At 34.7% G+C, this 19,658-nt stretch overlaps 1 protein-coding gene across 2 annotated transcripts in view; it reads right to left on the bottom strand.

Moving 5' to 3' along the window:
* The window catches only part of LOC133617114 (transcription factor COE1-like), a 148,572-nt gene that overhangs the window by 116,113 nt on the left and 12,801 nt on the right, over positions 1-19,658 (bottom strand). For both annotated transcript variants that reach the window (XM_061976844.2, XM_061976845.2), the window contains exons 3-5: positions 10,814-10,970; positions 10,665-10,728; positions 2,875-2,930 (exon numbers count right to left, since the gene is read on the bottom strand). In XM_061976844.2, coding sequence (XP_061832828.2) covers positions 2,875-2,930; positions 10,665-10,728; positions 10,814-10,970 — 277 coding nt within the window. The remainder of the gene's footprint in view (positions 1-2,874; positions 2,931-10,664; positions 10,729-10,813; positions 10,971-19,658) is intronic.

Here is a 19,658-nt window from a genome sequence, read left to right as displayed (position 1 = left end):
ACATTCCTATTTTTTGGGAACAAATAAATATACTTAAATATCTGCTTGACTTATGATTTCAATCAAATTGAATCCTTAAATAAGTCAATAATTCATGACATTGTTTTGGATTTTTTTTTTTTTTTTTTTTTTTTATAATGAGTTTAAAAAAATCAGGGGATACAAAAAGCATTTATAAACTACTTCATCTTTTATCTTATATATATTTTTGTTATTTTTAGTTTGACGGAGAAAAAAAAGGTCATATAAAATGGATACAATCTAACTTGACTTATGATTTCAATCAAATTGGATCCTTAAATAAGTCAATAATTCATGACTTTGTTTTTGAATGTTTTTTGTTTTTTTAAACAACGTTTAAAAAAAAAAAAATCAAGGGATACAAAAAGCCCCCACTCATAAACGTGTTAAAAATAAGTTATACATCAATATATATTATTTTCATCTGTAGATCACTAGTATCAAACTCAAGGACCAGGGTCCGGACCTGGTCCGCCATATCATTTTACATGGCCCTGGAAATAATAGGCATTTATAAACTACTTCATCTTTTATCTGATTAAATATATTTGTTATTTCTAGTTTGACGGGGGAAAAAAATGCCATTTAAAATTGATACCATCTAATAATGCATCAAATTTTATATCATCATACATTCCTATTTTGGGGGAAAAATAGATATACTTAAATATCTGCTTAACTTATGATTTCAATCAAAATTGGATCCTTAAATAAGTCAATAATTCATGTCATTGTTTTTGATTTTTGATTTTTTTTTTTTAACAATGAGTTTAAAAAAAATCAGGGGATCTAAAAAGCTCCCACTCATAAAAGTGTTAAAAATAAGTTATACATCAATATATATTATTTTCATCTGTAGATCACTTGTGTCAAACTCAAGGACCGGGGGCCAGACCTGGTCCGCCATATCATTTTATATGGCCCTGGAAATAATAGGCATTTATAAACTACTTCATCTTTTATCTGATTAAATATATTTGTTATTTCTAGTTTGACGGGGAAAAAATGTAATTTAAAATTGATACAATCTAATAATGCATCAAATTTTATATCATCATACATTCCTATTTTTTGGGAACAAATAAATATACTTAAATATCTGCTTGACTTATGATTTCAATCAAATTGAATCCTTAAATAAGTCAATAATTCATGACATTGTTTTGGATTTTTTTTTTTTTTTTTTTTTTAATAATTAGTTTAAAAAAATCAGGGGATACAAAAAGCATTTATAAACTACTTCATCTTTTATCTTATATATATTTTTGTTATTTTTAGTTTGACGGAGAAAAAAAAGGTCATATAAAATGGATACAATCTAACTTGACTTATGATTTCAATCAAATTGGATCCTTAAATAAGTCAATAATTCATGACTTTGTTTTTGAATGTTTTTTGTTTTTTTAAACAACGTTTAAAAAAAAAAAATCAAGGGATACAAAAAGCACCCACTCATAAACGTGTTAAAAATAAGTTATACATCAATATATATTATTTTCATCTGTAGATCACTAGTATCAAACTCAAGGACCAGGGTCCGGACCTGGTCCGCCATATCATTTTATATGGCCCTGGAAATAATAGGCATTTATAAACTACTTCATCTTTTATCTGATTAAATATATTTGTTATTTCTAGTTTGACGGGGGAAAAAAAATAATTTTAAATTGATACGAGCTAATAATGCATCAAATTTTATATCATCATACATTCCTAATTTTGGGGGGAAAATTTTAATACTTAAATATCTGCTTGACTTATGATTTCAATCAAATTGAATCCTTAAATAAGTAAATAATTATTATCATTATTGTTTTTGAATTTTTTTTAACAATGAGTTAAAAAAAATCAGGGGATACAAAAAGCTCCCACTCATAAAAGTGTTAAAAATAAATTATACATCAATATATATTATTTTCACTTTCAACGCTTAAATGTGTAGATCCCTAGTGTCAAACTCAAGAACCGGGGGCCAGACCTGGTCTGCCATATAATTTTATATGGCCCTGGAAATAATAGGCTTTTATAAACTACTTAATCTTTTATCTTCCATTTTCTACCACTTGTCCCTTATTAAATATATTTGTTATTTCTAGTTTGACGGGAAAATTTTTTATTTAAAATTGATACAATCTAACAATGCATGAAATTTTATATCATCATACATTCCATATTTTTGGGGAAAAAATAAAAATAAAAAGACTTAAATATCTGCTTGACTCATAATTTCAATCAAAGTGTACAGTATTAAAATGACAATAGATGTTACGATAAAAAACTAGAATGTTACTGTTAAAAACAATGCTTACAGAAAATACACAAACAACAACTGTAGATTTTACGGTAAAAAAAACAACAAAAAACTGGCTGCTTAGTCATTAGAATTTTAGTATGGTAAAGTTTTTTCCATTTATAGGAATATGCTGTAAAAACTAAATTTTACAATAAATTATATTTTTTTCAAATTTCAGTCAACAGTCAGTATTTTTAACGCAATATCTCTTATTTTTTTACAGTGTAGGTAGCAATATGTAATAATCAAATGCAATTGTGCCATAATATCATGAGGAAAGTCCTCACACATTATTTGAGGGCAGCCATAGCCGCCATGTGGCCCTCAATGAAAGACCTGTCCGTCCATTACACGTTTTTACCTTCTTTTCCAGAACTGCCAGTTTTAAAGTAAAAAAGCTTTGTGTTATTAGTCTCAATATTGCAACATTTTCTTGTTACATTTCACCTGTTCGCTCTTTTTAGGCCACTTTTTTTGTCCTATTATTTTTAAAATGAGTCGGCAAAAGCCACACTTTTAACGCCGGCTTAGGGACGGTTGACATGACGTGATGGTCTCACCTGTTTTGTCATGGAGTCAATGAGGCGCACGAAAAGGTCTTGCTCTGTCCTGATGCCTAGAAAAAAAAAACACATTGTTAAAAGATGACACTTCTTCATTTTTCTTTGTGCACTGATATCATCATCATCATGGTTAACTTTGATTTTTATCTTTTTTTTTTACTTATTAGTGATTCCCAGAGCCCCAAAAAAGTCTGCGGGCTATAGAGCGTTTTCTATTGGGGCTCCAGTACTCTGGAATGCCCTCCCGGTAACAGTTAGAGATGCTACCTCAGTAGAAGCATTTAAGTCCCATCTTAAAACTCATTTGTATACTCTAGCCTTTAAATAGACCCCCTTTTTAGACCAGTTGATCTGCCGTTTCTTTTCTTTTCTCCTCTGCCCCCCTCTTCCTTGTGGAGGGGGAGACACAGGTCCGGTGGCCATGGATGAAGTGCTGGCTGTCCAGAGTCGGGACCCGGGGTGGACCGCTCGCCTGTTCATCAGTTGGGGACATCTCTGCTCGCTGACCCGTCTCCGCTCGGGATGGTCTCCTGCTGGCCCCACTATGGACTGGACTCTCACTATTATGTTAGATCTACTATGGACTAGACTCTCACTATTATGGTAGATCCACTATGGACTGGATTCTCACTATTATGTTAGATCCACTATGGGCTGGACTCTCACACTATTATGTTAGATCCACTATGGACTGGACTCTCACTATTATGTTAGATCCACTATGGACTGGACTCTCACTATTATGTTAGATCTACAATGGACTGGACTCTCACTATTATGTTAGATCCACTATGGACTGGACTCTCACTATTATGTTAGATCTACAATAGACTGGACTCTCACTATTATGTTAGATCTAATATTGACTGGACTTTCACAATATTATGTCAGACCCACTCGACGTCCATTGCATCCGGTCTCCCCTAGGGGGGGGGGGGACTGGACTCTCACACTATTATGTTATATCCACTATGGACTGGACTCTCACATTATTATGTTAGATCCACTATGGACTGGACTCTCACACTATTATGTTAGATCCACTATGGACTGGACTCTCACACTATTATGTTAGATCCACTATGGACTGGACTCTCACACTATTATGTTAAATCCACTATGGACTGGACTCTCACACTATTATGTTAAATCCACTATGGACTGGACTCTCACACTATTATGTTAGATCCACTATGGACTGGACTCTCACTATTATGTTAGATCCACTATGGACTGGACTCTCACACTATTATGTTAGATCCACTATGGACTGGACTCTCACACTACTATGTTAGATCCACTACGGACTGGACTCTCACACCACTATGCTAGATCCACTATGGACTGGACTCTCACACTATTATATACATCCATCACCCTGAATTGACTCTTTTCTGCTCTTATAATGAGCAATTGAAGACATAAAAGGCTGTTAAATCTTGTTGAAGACATTTGTGATGTCTTAAAATACTACGGTACTAAATAATGCCAAAGATGTTGAATTGTTCTTGGAAAAGAACACAATTTACCGTATTTTTCGGAGTATAAGTCGCTCCGGAGTATAAGTCGCATCAGCCAAAAATGCTTAACAAAGAAGGAAAAAAACATATATAAGTCGCGCTGGAGTATAAGTCGCATTTTTGGGGGAAATGTATTTGATAAAAGCCAACACCAAGAATAGACATTTGAAAGGCAATTTAAAATAAATAAAGAATAGTGAACAACAGGCTGAATAAGTGTACGTTATATGAGGCATAAATAACCAACTGAGAACGTGCCTGGTATGTTAACGTAACATATTATGGTAAGAGTCATTCAAATAACTATAACATATAGAACATGCTATACGTTTACCAAACAATCTGTCACTTCTAATCGCTAAATCCCATGAAATCTTCTTCCTCGGTGTCGCTTCTAAACAACTCTGCCAACTCCAAAGGTAGACAATACGCCGCTTCCTCTTCTATCGGTACGTCTAGTCTCTTACGTGAATGAGATAAATAATATTATTTGATATTTTACAGTAATGTGTTAATAATTTCAAACATAAATCGCTCCTGAGTATAAGTCGCACCCCCCCGGCCAAACTATGAAAAAAACTGTGACTTATAATCCGAAAAATACGGTACTTAAAATTTTGGAAACAGTCACACTGCAAAAACTGAAATCTAAGTAAGGGTGATATGTGCTTATTTTCTGTCTGATAAGATAATTCTTCTCACTAAGCAGATTTTATGTTAGAGTCTTTTACTTGTTTTAAGTGTTTTGATCCTAAATGATCTTAGTAAGATATTACAGCTTGTTGCTGAGATTTGATGACCTATGTCGAGTAAAACATGCTTGAAACTAGAATATCAACTGATGCAAAGCTGTGTCATCAACACTCACAAGTATAAAACTACTTTTTTAAAGTAATTATTACTTATTTCAAGTATGAAATAAAAAATCATGACTTTGACACAGTTGTGTCTCAAAATTAAAACGGATGACAGCCAAATGGACTTTGCTGTTTTATTTTCAATGAAACAACATAAAATACGTACTCATATAGTAGTACAGTTGGCACAGTAAAGCAAACTGACAGTTAATATTTAAACATTTAACATTTCAAACAGAAATAGTTCATGCACATTCAGATAAATTCTTCAAAATTACAATTAAAAAAAATTTTGGCCGGGGGCCGGGCTGTGTATATGCGCACTAATTGACTGAAAGAGCACGCACTTGGGGCGATGATGTCATGTTATCGATGGAAAAATGCATTTTTAGACCATATGATTTGCCTGAGCGGCTAGGAGACCCAGAGAGTAACAAGCGGTTGCCTTGTTGCCTTTCCATTAAGAACAATAAACTACTTTTTAGTATAAGTTTGCTGGTTTCAAGAAATGTAATGCTAAGCGCATATCATTATGTCAAGATAATGGCACTAGCATTTACTTCATTTAAGAATATTTTTCAACATATTGAGTGAAAATGTCTTTTTTTTCCTACCAAGAAAAGTGCACTTGTTATTAGTGAGAATATACTTATTTTAAGGTATTTTTGGGTTCATTGAAGTAAGCTAATTTTACTTGTTTTGGAAAGTCTTGACAAGTCGAATTTTCTTGTTCTATTGGCAGATAATTTTGCTTAGTTCAAGTAAAATACCCCTAATTTTTGTATTTTTGTTCTTGTTTTAGAACACTGACTTTTTGCAGTGTAAAAAAAATTCATTGAGTGTCTAATTAGCATTTTTGCCATGTGACAATTTAAAGGCTAAAATACTGATAGCGATATTTTCCTAGCTTGTCTCTAATAATTAAGTTAAGAATTTTAGAAATAAAAAAAACAAAACCTTTAGTTGTGATATTTGACACCACATTAAGACATTAAAAGTGCTAGTGATTCTAAATGAGCTTTGGAAATAAGCTAGCTGGTTTACCTGACAGCCATTTTGCGGAAGCCATATTGGGCTAGTCACATGACTGTCACATGACAACCACTTCAAGTCAAGTTGTGTGGAACACTTTCGGAGTGTTCTGGCTCCTTGTGGCCTGATGAATGCTACATTAGCATGTTGGGCCAAAGCTGACTCCGCCCCCACTCCCCACAGACAAATAAAGGCCCAATCAGGAAGTGTTGTCATGGATTAGCGGTGACAAGGGAAGCGTGTATCGCGTCTAATTGTATATCTTTTTTTTTTTTTAATCAGCGCCATCGCCGGTCAATTACCTCGGCAACACCGCCTGATGCTAACACTGATTTCCTGCACTTTGCGCCGTGTTGACTTGGGACTGCTACGGTTCACATTTGAACTGATAGGGAACTAATTCCCGGTACCTAATGGTCCCAATTTTCTGTGTTAAAAATTTTTGTTTTTGATAACAAAATAATTGTTTTATTACTTCAACATTCAAGTACTTTGTTTCACTATTACATTTCTGCGTCTCATTTGCAAGTCTGACATTAAGGTGCAGTTGCAGGTACAAGTCCAAGACGTTAGATGGCAGGTGTGTTTTTGTTGCGCCCTAAAAAGTGTTAAAAGTTAAAGTACCAATGATTGTCACACACACACTAGGTGTGGCGAAATTATTCTCTGCATTTGACCCATCACCATTGATCACCCCCTGGGAGGTGAGGGGAGCAGCGGGCAGCAGCGGTGGCCGCGCCCGGGAATCATTTTTGGTGATTTAACCCCCAATTCCAACCATTGATGCTGAGTGCCAAGCAGGGAGGTAATGGGTCCCATTTTTTATAGTCTTTGGTATGACTCGGCCGGGGTTTGAACTCACAACCTACCGATCTCAGGGCGGACACTCTAACCATAATACTGTAAGTAGGGATGTCGATAAATGCCGATAAGTGCTTTAAAATGTAAAATCGGAAATTATCGGTATCGGTTTCAAAAAGTTACATTTATGATTTATTAAAACGCCGCTGTGTACACGGACGTAGGGAGAAGTACAGAGCGCCAATAAACCTTAAAGGCACTTCCTTTACGTGCCGGCCCAATCACATAATATCTACGACTTTTGACACACTCACAAATGAATGCAATTCATACTTGGTCAACAGCCATACAGGTCACACTGAGGGTGGGCGTATAAACAACTTTAACACTGTTACAAATATGCGCCACACTGTGAACCCACACCAAACAAGAATGACAAACACATTTCGGGAGAACAAATACCCAGAACCCCTTGCAGCACTAACTCTTCCGGGACGCTACAATATACACCCCCTGCCACCCCAAACCCCAAACCCCCTCATGCTCTCTCAGGGAGCGCATGTCCCAAATTCCAAGCTGCTGTTTTGAGGCATGTTAAAAAAAAAAATAATGCACTTTGTGACTTCAATAATAAATATGGCAGTGCCATGTTGGCATTTTTTTTCCATAACTTGAGTTGATTTATTTTGGAAAACCTTGTTACGTTGTTTAATGCATCCAGCAGGGCATCACAACAAAATTAGGCATAATAATGTGTTAATTCCACAACTGTATATATCGGTATCGGTTGATATCGGTATCTGTAATTAAGAGTTGAATATCGGCCATTATCGGACATCTCTAACTGTAAGTATTGTACTTACTACGCACCAGCTGTTTGATCTTAGTTGTAGTTTTCTTTAGCAAATTTGGAGGCATTAAAATTGCCATGTAAAATCGCTAATGCTAATCAGATAGCATCAAGCTAGCGCTTTTTTTGGAAAAGCGGTGAAGTTATTTATTTATTTATTTTTACTTACATTGGAGCGTTTTTTTTTAGCCAATTGCTTTTCAATTCCAACATTACATAGAGGTATTTTGGTGGAGGCCACACTCAGTGCTGCTGGAGTGATCACACGACGACCGGGCATACTTGCCAACCTTGAGACCTCCAAATTCAAATTTATAGCTAGAATTCACTGAAATTCATATATATATATATATATATATATATATATATATATATATATATATATATATATATATATATATATATATATATATATATATATATATATAAATAAATACATGACTAAATACTTGACTTTCAGTGAATTCTAGCTATATACATATATATATATTTATTTATTTTATATAAATGCTTTAAAATGTAATATCGGAAATTATCAGTATCGCTTTTTTTTTTTATCGGCAGCGGTTTTTTTTTGGTTTTTTTATTAAATCAACATAAAAAACACAAGATACACTTACAATTAGTGCACCAACCCAAAAACCCTCCCTCCCCCATTTACACTCATTCACACAAAAGGGTTGTTTCTTTCTGTTATTAATATTCTGGTTCCTACATTATATATCAATATATATCAATACAGTCTGCAAGGGATACAGTCCGTAAGCACACATGATTGTGCATGCTGCTGGTCCACTAATACTACTAACCTTTAACAGTTAATTTTACTCATTTTCATTAATTACTAGTTTCTATGTAACTGTTTTTATATTGTTTTACTTTCTTTTTTATTCAAGAAAATGTTTTTAATTTATTTATCTTATTTTATAATTTTTTTTAAAAAAGGACCTTATTTTCACCAGACCTGGTTGTCCAAATTAGGCATAATAATGTGCTAATTCCACGACTGTATATATCGGTATCGGTTGATATCGGTATCGGTAATTAAGAGTTGGACAATATCGGAATATCGGATATTGGCAAAAAAGCCATTATCGGACATCCCTATATATATATATATATATATATATATATATATATATATATATATATATATATATATATATATATATATATATATATATATATATATATATATATACCGTATTTTTCGGACTATAAGTCGACGTTTTTTTCATAGTTTGGCCGTGGGTGCGACGTATACTCCGGAGCGACTTATGTGTGAAATTATTAACACATTATTGTAAAATATCAAATAATATTATTTATCTAATTCGCGTAAGAGACGAAGAAAATGTCCGCAATCGTCACTCACACGCCAACCAATAAGAATTCGGCGGGGGCTAGTCATGGCAGAAGTGCATTGTGGGCCATGATATGCTAACTGCTATATGCTATACGCTACTGCCGGAGCTATTAAAATGGATCACATCAACAATCGCGGTAACTTATAAAAACTGAGAAGGACTGAACTAAAATGGCACCGAAAAGGAAATCATATACTGCAGATTACAAGCTGGACGTAGTGAAATATGATGCAGAGAACAGCAATCAAGCAGCAGAAAGAAAGGACGCTAGCGGGGCGCATACCAGAGGCGACACCGAGGAAAAAGATTTCATGGGATTTAGCGATTAGGAGTGACAGATTGTTTGGTAAACGTATAGCATGTTCTATATGTTATAGTTATTTGAATGACTCTTACCATAATATGTTACGTTAACATACCAGGCACGTTCTCAGTTGGTTATTTATGCCTCATATAACGTACACTTATTCAGCCTGTTGTTCGCTATTCTTTATTTATTTTAAATTGCCTTTCAAATGTCTATTCTTCGTGTTGGATTTTATCAAATACATTTCCCAAAAAAATGCGACTTATACTCCAGTGCGACGTATATATGTTTTTTTCCTTCTTTATTGTGCATTTTCGGCCAATGCGACGTATACTCCGGAGCGACTTATAGTCCGAAAAATACGGTGTATATATATATATATATATATATATATATATATATATATATATATATATATATATAAATATAAATAAAAGAAATACTTGAATTTCAGTGTTCATTTATTTACACATATACACACACATAAAAGTCTGATCTACAAAATGTGCAGGCAGCATACTGAAATTATTTTTTCCAATCATTTTTGGAACTTGCAAGCGTACTTCTTCTTCTTACTCGTCGTCGCCATGTCTCTTCTTCGTCTCTGTTATGTTTTTGGACATTACTACTTGCCGTAGTTTTGAAGCAATGCATGATGGGAATCCGGATGTTGTGTGTCAGTGTTCTAACGCGCCAGCTGTAATAAACACACGCTGAAAAATATCTCCGTGCCTGTCTACTTTATGGGTTATAGATAAACCTATGGATAACGGAGACATATATAATAGTCTCCTTTTCAGGTGAGAGACAACGCTAAAGGCAGTGCCTTTAAGGCACGCCCCCAATATTGTTGTCCGGGTGGAAATCGGGAGAAATTCGGGAGAATGGTTGCCCCGGGAGATTTTCGGGAAGCGCACTGAAATTTGGGAGTCTTCCGGGAAAATCGGAAGGGTTGGCAAGTATGCGACTGGGCGTGACGAAACATGCCATTTTACGTGAATCGGTGAACAGGACTTGTGCCAAAAAACTGGGACTACACTTGACTGGACTCACCGTTGCTGTAAAGAAGCTGTAACCTGTAGTGGATTCCATTGTTGGTCTTCTCTCCGTTGTACTCCTGTCGGGACACAGGGCCATAAAGCGACTTCAAGGCAAGCTCGCCACAAAGATGGCCGATGGGGGCGGGCGATGTGGCGTCCTACCTTGTCCTTCTCCACAAAGTCCACGTAGGACGTCCTCTCGATCTCCACGGGCTGACCCTGGCGGTCGTACAGCGCCAGGACAAAGTGGAAGAAGTTGGACTTCCTCAAGTTGGACGGCGGCTGCTTCTCGAAGTGAGCTCGCGCCAGACCCACACCGCTAACACACACACACACACACATACACGCGTTAGCTGACATGACCATGAAGATTCAGTCTACACACAGAGCAGCGATTCTCAAACTGTGGTACATGGGCTCTATCTAGTGGTACGCCAAATAATCCCTTGATTGAGTTACAGTGTTTTATTGTCATAAACACAGTGTTACTGTTCAAACTGAGGCCAAAAATATTAAATAAACTTGTTAAGTAAAACCTCTGCCTTGTTTTTAATGAATACTTGGGTCTACTATGCTACTGTGTTTTAATGTTGATCATTATGGTGGTACTTGGGGAGCCAAGTGATTTAAGAGGTGGTACTTGGTGAAAAAAGTTTGAAAACCACTGGTATAGTGTATTTTGTAGAATGTGTTGTGTTTTGTATTGTATAGTATCGTGTATTTCGTACTGTATTGTTTTTGTGTATTGTATTATATTTTGTGAACTGTGTATTGTACAGTGTAATTTGTGTACAGTGTATTGTATTATATTTTGTGTACTGTGTATTGTACAGCATATTTTGTGTACAGTGTATTGTATTATATTTTGTGTACTGTGTATTTAATTGTATTTTGTGTATTGTATCGTGTACTGTGTATTGTATCGTATAGTACAGTGCATTATATTGTATCGCATATTTTGTGTTGTGTATTGTATTTTTGTGTATAGTGTATTGTCTTGTGTATACTGTATTGCAGTGTATTGTATATTGTAGTTTGTGTATTGTATTACAGTATATTTTGTGAACTGGGTATTGTACTGTATTTTGTGAACTGGGTATTGTACTGTATTTTGTGAACTTTGTATAGTAGTGCATTTTGTGTACTGTGTATTGTACTAGATTTTGTGTACTGTGTTATATTTTGCGTACTGTGTATTGTATTATATTTTGTGAACTTTGTATACGAGTGTGTTTTGTGTACTGTATTTTATTTTCCGTATTGTGTATTGTATTTTGTAAACTACGTATTGTATTGCATTTTGTATACTGTGTACAGCATTATATTATGTATATTGTGTTTTGTGTATTGTATAGTGTATTTTGCATTGTATTGTATAGTGCAGTGATTCTCAAACTGTGGCATGTGTACCACTAGCGGTACCCGGACTTCATCGAGTGGTACGCCAAAGAATCACTTGGTTAAAGTACAGTGTTTTATTTTCCTGTATTCAAACACAGTGTTACTGTTCAAACTGTGAGTAATGCTACAGTGGACAAAAATATTATTCATACAGCCTCGTTTTTAATGAATATTTAGGCCTACTACACTACTGTATTATAAGGTAGGTCATTATGGTGGTACATGGAGAGCCAAGTGTTTTCTGAGCTGGTACTTTAAATGGCTCGGTTTGCTCTCCCGGCGTCGGTACCGTGTTTTTCGGCCGATAGGGCGTACTTAAAATCCTTTAATTTTCTCCAAAAACTTGACAGTACGCCTTATATTTCGGTGCGCCTAATGTGCGAATTAATTCTAGTTGTGCTTACCGACCTCGAAGCAATTTTATTTGGTACATGGTGTAATGATACGTGCGACCAGTATATGGCAGTCAAACATAAGAGATACGTGTGGACTGCAGGTTGACACCTGTTAATTAAATGACTCTAGCAACAACAAAACTTTGACAATATAGAACATTACACACGGCGCTCATCTGCATAATTCCCAAAAATGTGCGCTCCATTGTAGTCCGTGCCGAAGTCAGTAAGCTCCTTATATTTACTCTATCTTCTCGTTGTGGGGCTGTTGCCATTTCTAATATAGAGTAGCATACAGTTCTGACTTATGTCTGTCACTAGACCCGCTAAAGAAACTACCGGTAAAACAACGATGGGAGAAGAGGCTGTCGAAGTGGAGGCACGTAAATAATAGTGACATGCCAATCGATACTGAAATATCAATGCCGCGATAACAGATCTTTATGCTAGAATATCGATTCTCAAATCAAAATATCCATACTTTTGATACTTTAGTTCAGGGGTGTACACCAAAGTCAGTGAAAAGTGAAAGTATCCAGGGGCCATTGGTATGTTGTTGTTTTTTTAAATGCTAAAAACAGATGTGTCAGCGTTGTATTATTAGTGACTAAGTATATTATTAATTATTAGTTATAACATTTTAGCTTTTTCTCATTAAATACTGATTTTTTCCTCTTTTTTCTTACATTTTTACTATTGTTTTTTTTTTCCATTTAAGAACAGAATGAAAATATTAAAAATACTGCATAATCTGGTGTCAAAAATTCTGCCAGAAAAAACATTAATGTTCAGTTACACATTTAACAGTGTTTATTATTGTTTTAAATTAATTCCTAAGTTAGTATGATTGTATTTCTTGATTAAACAACTAACTAAACGTTTTTTATATTGTACGTTTATTTTACTTTTATGTGGAGAGCTTCTAATATTTTTCAAAGTAATTCATTAACTGGTGTATTTGTTGTTGTTTTTTCACTAATTAACTAAACTTTGTTTATATTTTATTATATATTTATGTACTTTATTATATTTTGAGAGCTTGTAATATATTAGATCAGGGTGTCTTAACTTTTTTCACCAACGGTCGCATATTGAAAAGTCAAGTATGGGGTGGGGGGCCATATATATATATATGTATGTATATATATATATATATATATATATATATATATATATATATATATATATATATATATATATATATATATATATATATATATATATATATATATATATATATATATATATATATATATATATATATATATATATATATATATATATATATATATATGTATATATATATATATATATATATATATATATATATATATATATATATATATATATGTGTGTATATATATATATATATATATATATATATATATATATATATATATATATATATATATAGTCGAGGTTCTGTGGTTTATCCATTATACAGTGCTCAATACCGGGGTAGAGCGGAATATACGTTAGGTCAGGAAAAAACACAGGCTATATCATCTCTACAAGCCCGTTTCGCAGGTTTTTATATTCCCCAGGGAAACCTGTGAAACAGGCTTGTAGGGATGATATAGCCTCTGTGTATTTTCCTGACCTAACGCATATATATATTTTATTTTATTTTTTTAAAGACACAACTTTGTGTTATAGGTGACTAAGTATATAATTAATTATTAGTTTAAAATGTTCAGCTTTTTCCTCATTACATTCTTATTTTTTGCTCTTTTTTTCCTACGTTGATTTTTTTTTTAGATTAATATGATGTTTGAAAATACACAACTTTTTACATTTTAGCAGACACGTTCGGTACAATTGCACAAAGTATTGGTATCGCCGATGAATAATAAAAACAGTCTACCTATTACTAGTAAATAACAGAAATGACAGTCAGAAAGCGACTTGACGATGTAAATGTAGACCAAGAATCCACCATTACATGTTATGTAGACAACAAGGAAGGGTATAAAAACAATCATAATATGACCGCTTTAATGCGCCTTATAATCCGGTGCGCCCTATCGTCCGAAACATTGCTGTTGTTTGTACTTACTCCTTTTTGTAGAATACATGAATCAACTTGAATCCTCGTTATCCTTTTAGACAGCCTTAGAGTCGAAGGAACTGTCTAATAGACATAACAAATATTTGGCGGGAGCCGGAAGTGACGTCGCACGGCTCGTTAGCCGCTTCGGAAGCCTTTGACTATCAACATGTTTATTCACTCCCGCCGGTTCCGTTCGGGACACCGCAGCGACTCCCCAGACGACGGATTAAAAACAGCCGCGACCTTTGCTCGGCTTTGGGCGCTCGTTTGCGGGCTTCTCCTTCTCTCCTTGCGCCCCGAGCAGGCGGGCTCGCCAAGCCAGTTAAAATAAAAACACTCACTTCCGGTGTGCGACCTGTTCACTTCCTGCTCACCGTCAACATCCGCTAGCTAACGGTGCGTCGCGTGTGTCGTTTAGGTTGGACAGCGGCGTCACAATTAGCATAATTGAACTAATAATTGAGCTGACGAGCGTCCAGAGTGGAGTCGGATGGTGATGATGGTGACGATGATGAAGGTGTTTAATTGCGATAATGGAGAGGTTTAGTGCCGATGCCAAATTCACCGCTACGCCCTCACAGGAGACATGTGCATGTGACAGGAAGCAGGGCGGAAGTGTAGAAGACTAATTTGTTGGTAATAGGTAGTGACACGCAACATTAGGACACACACTAGAGCGCCGCTGCCGCCATCCAACTACACGCACACACAATTTGTCTAACATGGAAGAACTTTAACAAGCTCAAAAAGCACAAGTGTGTTTTTGTCTCTCTGCACATGACCCGAGGAAAAACCTCAATCCTCATTAACTTAGACTTAGACAAACTTTAATGATCCACAAGGGAAATTGTTCCACATAGTAGCTCCAGTTACAATGATGGAAAGGACAATGCAGGTATAAATAGACTAAATATAGCGATAAAAAGTATAACATATATTCGTAATATTTACATAATATATGTACAGTATATTATATATACTGATATATTATGTCTATATCATATATACAATATATAACAATTACCATGTATGATATTACAGTATATGTGACAGCTGCAGCATAAAATAGAAAATATACATTAAAAACAAAGAGAAGTACTGTATTTTTCGGAGTATAAGTCGCACCGGCCGAAAATGCATAATAAAGAAGGAAAAAAACACATATAAGTCGCACTGGAGTAGAAGTCGCATTTTTTGGGGACATTTATTTGATAAAACTCAACACCAAGAATAGACATTTGAAAGGCAATTTAAAATAAATAAAGAATAGTGAACAACAGGCTGAATAAATGTACGTTATATGAGGCATAAATAACCAACTGAGAACGTGCCTGGTATGTTAACGTAACATATTATGGTAAGAGTTGTTCAAATAACTATAACATATAGAATATGCTATACGTTTACCAAACAATCTGTCACTCCTAATCGCTAAATCCCATGAAATCTTATACGTCTAGTCTCTTACGTGAATGAGCTAAATAATATTATTTGATATTTTACGGTAATGTGTTAATAATTTCACACATAAGTCGCTGCAGAGTATAGATCGCACTCCCGGCCAAACTATGAAAAAAACTGTGACTTATAGTCCGAAAAATACGGTGGCTAACATGTCAGGTGTCAGGTAATAGACAGATATCATCTATTGCTGTATGGCGAGTGATTATACAGCTGGATGGAGTGCAGAATGAAGGTCATTGTTTATCATTATTATCATCGGAAAACAAAACCAGTCTTTTAATCCCACTCTCGTACCAACTTGATTTCTCATTAATTCTATGATTTGACTGACTACTCATTATCAAGGAAAACAAATTGTCTTCTCGTCATGACAAAATTTTATGACTTTCTGAGTCAATTGACTGTCCATCCATCCATCCATTTTCTACCGCTTGTCCCTTACGGGGTCGCGGGGGGTGCTGGAGCCTATCTCAGCTGCATTCGGGCGTAAGGCGGGCTACACCCTGGACAAGTCGCCACCTCATCACAGGGCCAACACAGATAGACAACATTCACACACTAGGGTCAATTTAGTGTTGCCAATCAACCTATCCCCAAGGTGCATGTTGTTTTTCAAATCCATTATTTTTATTGTAATTTTTTTTTTCTTTTCAAATCTATTATCATTTACAATTTGTTTTTCAAACGTATTTATATTTATATTCCATTATTTTGTTTAGCAATTTTCCAAATACGTAATTTTTGTTAACATTCTTTTTCAAATACATTATTATTGTTTACATTTTTTTTACTCCAAATCCATTATTTGCGTTGTCATTTTTTTTTTTTTTTTTTTTTTCAAATGCATTATTTTTGTTTACAAATCATTTTAACTATTTTTGGTTACAGATCTGTTTTTATATCTTATTTTATTGACTTTTTTTTTTTCAAATACATATATATTTTTGGTTGTTTTCTGTTACAAATCCACTTTTTGTTTAGTTGCTTAAAAAGACATTTATTTCCATCCATCCATCCATCCATTTTCTACCGCTTTTCCCGTTCGGGGTGGCGCTGGAGCCTATCTCAGCTACAATCGGGCGGAAGGCAGTGTACACCCTGGACAAGTCGCCACCTCATCACAGGGCCAACACAGATAGACAACATTCACACTCACATTCACACACTAGGGCCAATTTAGTGTTACCAATCAACTTATCCCCAGGTGCATGTCTTTGGAGGTGGGAGGAAGCCGGAGTACCCGGGGAGAACATGCAAACTCCACACAGAAAGATCCCAAGCACAGGATCGAACCCAGGACCTTCGTATTGTGAGGCAGACGCACTAACCCCTCTCACACCGCACTGCCCAATTGACTGATTGGACTCATTTCATGAGGACTCGTGTTTCTCATGTCATTATCGTGGTGGACCAATAAGCAGTCTGCTCATCAAATGGTGTTTTTGTATGGCTTCTTCTCAATTCCAGATTTGACGTGTTCAGTCAGTGTTCACTTTTCTCATGTCATTATCATCATCGCAAAACGAGATCGGTCTTTATTTATACCAACTTGATTTTATCTGTCAGGATTTGACTCACTTCACTTATCTCATTTTTCTCACCATCATGTAAAAACCTATTCTCAATGAGAATTATGCCTCCTGATTGGACTTACTTTATCATTTTCTCATGTCATTATTCTTATCATAATACAAGAACTCAGTTTTTTGTGTAAAATGTGATGTGACAACTTGGTGACTTTATCTTGACTTTGGGTCAATTTTCTGATTTGACTCAATGTAAGATCATACGCGTTTCTCATGTCATCATGAACAAATATGGTCAGTCTTTCTCATCAAATGTGATCATGACAACCTGATGACTTCTTTCTAATTGAAGTAAATCCTCAGGTTTGACTCATGTAATCATCATTCACCTCACACATATAATTGTTCTCATTATCAGTATAAGTCTTCTCATAGACTGCACACTAAAAAATGTTGAGTTAAAAAATAACCCAATTTCAACCCAACTGCTGGTTCAGAAAAGGACCAACCCCTTATTTGAGTTATTTAACTCAACGTTTTGGGTTAATTTTTTCAACCCAACTTTAGCGTTGAATTATTGAACCAAAAAGTTGAGTTATGATAACTAAATGTTGGGTTATTCCCAACCAAACTATTGGGTTGAAGTATTTAACCTAAAAGTTGAGTTATGCTAACTCAATGTTGGGTTGTTCCCAACCAAACTATTGGGTTGAAGTATTTAACCTAAAAGTTGAGTTATGATAACTAAATGTTGGGTTGTTCCCAACCAAACAATTGGGTTGAAGTATTTAACCTAAAAGTTGAGTTATGCTTACTCAATGTTGGGTTGTTCCCAACCAAACTATTGGGTTGAAGTATTTAACCTAAAAGTTGAGTTATGATAACTCAATGTTGGGTGATAATAATGATAATGAGATTACCGTATTTTTCGGAGTATAAGTCGCACCTGCCGAAAATGCATAATAAAAAAGGAAAAAAACATATATAAGTTGCACTGGAGCCCGGCCAAACTATGAAAAAAAACTGCGACTTATAGTCCGAAAAATACGGTATAACATATAGAACATGCTATACGTTTACCAAACAATCTGTCACTCCTAATCGCTAAATCCCATGAAATCTTATACGTCTAGTCTCTTACAAGAATGAGCTAAATAATATTATTTGATATTTTACGGTAATGTGTTAATAATTTCACACATAAGTCGCTCCTGAGTATAAGTCGCACCCCCGGCCAAACTATGAAAAAAACTGCGATTTATAGTCCGAAAAATACAGTAATCCTTAATAAAATTCCCTTCAAGAAAAAAGTAACTTTTTAATTAAAAAAAAAAAAAAAAGCCTTTTAGCCAAAAATGTGTTACTCGTTCAAAAACAACCCAACAATGGTTCATAATTTTAAAAACCCAGAAATGTAGTTAAAATAATACACTTATAACCCAAAAAATGGATTGCTTTTCATAAAAATAACTCCAATATTTAACACAACACTAGCAACTCATAAATTGGGTTATCAAAATAACCCAGTACGATTTTGAATAAATTTTCTGATTTTAATCATTTTATGACCATTCATAATGGTAATGATAATAATGACATGAGAAACGTGTCATTATTATCATTATCATGGAAAATAAGATCAGTTTTCTCACCATTGTAAAATGTGATCATAACAACCTGAAGACTTCTTCCTCATGAGAGATTTTCTATTCTCGATTGTATCATTATTCACTTTTCTCATGTCATTATCATCATCATGGAGAAAGAAGGTCAGTCTTCTCATCAACTGACCATTGCAAAATGTCACCATGACAACCTGATGACTTCTTATGATTTCAAGTAAATTCTCCGACTTGGCTCTTTTTATCATCAGTTACTTTACTCGTGTCATTATTCTCATCATCATCATAAAAAATGCAGTCTTCTCATAGACAAATGAGTGTACAGTAGAATTTTAATTACCTACGGCTCCTGATTGTTCATAATTTTTATGATTTGACTTATTTTATTATCATTCACTTTACTCATGTCATTATTCTCATCATCATACAAAAAATGCATGAATCTTCTCATTGACTAATGAGTACAGTAGAATGTTAATTACTTAAGGCTTTTGATTTTTCATAATTTTTATGGTTTGACTTATTTTATTATCATTCACTTTACTCGTG

The sequence above is a fragment of the Nerophis lumbriciformis genome, linkage group LG16 (assembly GCF_033978685.3).
Source record: "Nerophis lumbriciformis linkage group LG16, RoL_Nlum_v2.1, whole genome shotgun sequence".
NCBI classification, from domain to species: Eukaryota; Metazoa; Chordata; class Actinopteri; order Syngnathiformes; family Syngnathidae; genus Nerophis; species Nerophis lumbriciformis.
This window is presented reverse-complemented; position numbering and strand designations above follow the sequence as displayed.